This window comes from Enoplosus armatus, chromosome 20, assembly GCF_043641665.1.
Source record: "Enoplosus armatus isolate fEnoArm2 chromosome 20, fEnoArm2.hap1, whole genome shotgun sequence".
Classification (NCBI taxonomy): Eukaryota; Metazoa; Chordata; class Actinopteri; order Centrarchiformes; family Enoplosidae; genus Enoplosus; species Enoplosus armatus.
This window is the reverse complement of record NC_092199.1, coordinates 15611149-15613648: the sequence shown is the minus strand read 5'-3', so window position 1 is coordinate 15613648 and position 2500 is coordinate 15611149. Positions and strand designations below refer to the sequence as shown.

Below are 2500 nucleotides of genomic sequence, written 5' to 3'. Positions count from 1 at the left end.
TTGGTGACGAGGTCAGAGCCTAGACACCAAGTATCAATGTTGACATATTCTACTTCCACATATGAATCCATTCCACACGAGTTGGCATATAATTTATATCTATATTTTAGTCTTTGTTTTGTCCTAGCATCTACAGTAAAGCAGTGGTTAAAGTGTTTTGTGTTGGTTAGTTTATAGGGTCAACCTTTAGGCAATTCTTTTTAAATGCTATGGTAACACTTCATTTTATGGGTCAACTATGTAATTTGGTACTAATGAAATAGAGGCGGGTGTTCTGAGCCAATACACTAAGAACCCACTCATTTATTTTAGTTTTTAAGACAGAACAAAAAATCCTGCTTAAATCCTCTTGACTGGAATGAACTGACAGAGATCCACGTACATTCAGGTAAATAACCATTTATTATTGTAAACTTTATTCTCTGTAGTTGTTGCATTTTGTATCTGCCCGTAGAGACATTTTATATTTTTGCATTTTTGAAACAATGAGAAGATTATAGAGAAGAAAGAGGCGGACACTAAAAGCCTTTCAGGAGAGCGATTTGGGCCTGAGACAGAAACAGCACTGCTCCCTCTGCTGGCTGAGTGGTGCTACTGAAGGCTGTGACAGAAAGAGTTCACTGGGTTCATTCAGTGTCACCGTCACTCTTGTGCTGGTGGTGGAGTTATCGACAGCACTGCAGCATTCACACAGCGCAGATGCCTTTGACTGCACCTCGCTGTGTAGGAAAGATACCTTCACTGGCACCAGAGGGAAAAACTGTACAAGCACCACATTATTCACCCGGAACCCAAAATACATACTGTGAATTATAGATACTGTGTGAACTCCAGCAGGACGTATTGCCACTGAGAGTGTTTGTTTTCTACAGGAGATGGTCGATTGGTTCAATGCTATAAGAGCGGCCAGGTTCCACTACTTACAGGTGGCCTTCCCCGGAGCAAGTGACGAGGAGGTGAGACTGATTTAATCACACAACACACCGTTGTGGAGCTTGTTGTCAAGAGAGGAAATGTCAAAGGTGTCTGATGCATTCCTAAACCAAGAAAGGATGCCATTTTCAGTGTGTGTAGTCCTGTTATTGATTGCCACCACATTTTTGCGAATGATTTATCTGCCGTAAGACATGACTTTCAGGGGTTGACCTTCGTTTTGTCACTTTAAAAGTGAAAGTATTATCATCTTGTAGTACTGTATGTGACAAGCATAATTGTTTTTTGTTTTGTCTTTTCTTCTCCAGCTGGTGCCCAAACTGACCCGAAACTTCATGAAGGAAGGCTTTATGGAGAAAACAGGGCCCAAGGTTTGTGACGTGGTTACACTTACTGGATCCTACCGCCCCCTCCAAAGTGAAATCGGGAATAATAATATGATTACGCCTCAATTTCACAGTTGCATTTGCCCCAAAACATTTGCACAATGGTTTCCAACTCTTTTCCCTTATGGACACTTAAAATGAAGCGATGTCTACTTGCAACCCCTCAACACATTTTCATTAAGTGATGCATCCTTCTTAGAATCTTCTTAGTTTGATTTTAATCATTTTCGATTAACTAATTTGACTAGTTGAGGCTTGAAACGGTAAAACAATCTGGTATTTCAGAAAAAACGTTTTGTATATCAGAAACATTGTTTTTTTTCTTTTCTATACTTCTATACTGTTTTTCATATCCCCTCAGATTTATCTTGTGACCATCCCCCAGTTTGGGAACCATTGCTATACAGTATACTATAGCTGGTATAATATATGCTAGCTAAAGCATATGCTAAAACCTTTATGTCTTTATTTAATGTAATCAAAATGAAATGCTCATTTTAGTGGCCAAGACGTTCTTAAATCTAACAAAACCTAATAACCTAACAAAAAGGTAAGACTTCAGTTTGTTGACACTTGCAGATACCCTGTAGACTAATCATGACAAATCAGAAAAATCAGAAATACTTTATTGATCCCCGGGGGGAAATTATACAGTTACCGGTGCTCCCATTCAAGAGAAGAAAGTAGCATGAATGATTTCCCGTGGCACTCTGTTGTGCATTTAGGTGGAATGAGTCTCCCACTGAAGCTGCTCTTGTGCCTGACCACCACATCATGGAGAGGATGTGAAACATTGAAAACATTGAACCGTAGCTTAGACAGCATCCTCCTCTCTGACACCACCGTCAGAGAGTCCAGCTCCGCCCCCACAACGTCACTGGCCTTGGGGATCAGTTTGTTGAGTCTGTCGGAGCCCGCCACCCTCAGCCTGCTGCCCCAGCATGCAACAGCATGGAGGATAGCACTGGCCACCACAGACTCATAAAACATCCTCAGCATAGTCCGGTAGATGTTGAAGGACCTCAGCCGCCTCAGAAAATAGAGACGGCTCTGGCCCTTCTTGTAGAGGGCGTTAGTGTTCTTTACCCAGTCCAGTTTATTGTCTATGTGGACTCCCAGGTACTTGTAATCCTCTACAATGTCCACACTGACCCCCTGGATGGACAAGTGATACTGTTTGC

General features: G+C 41.7%; 1 protein-coding gene across 1 annotated transcript in view; it reads left to right on the top strand.

Moving 5' to 3' along the window:
- The window catches only part of LOC139303150 (arf-GAP with dual PH domain-containing protein 1), a 22474-nt gene that overhangs the window by 18151 nt on the left and 1823 nt on the right, over nt 1–2500 (top strand). Inside the window, exons 7-8 of the mRNA XM_070926873.1 lie at nt 873–956; nt 1242–1304. Coding sequence (XP_070782974.1) covers nt 873–956; nt 1242–1304 — 147 coding nt within the window. The remainder of the gene's footprint in view (nt 1–872; nt 957–1241; nt 1305–2500) is intronic.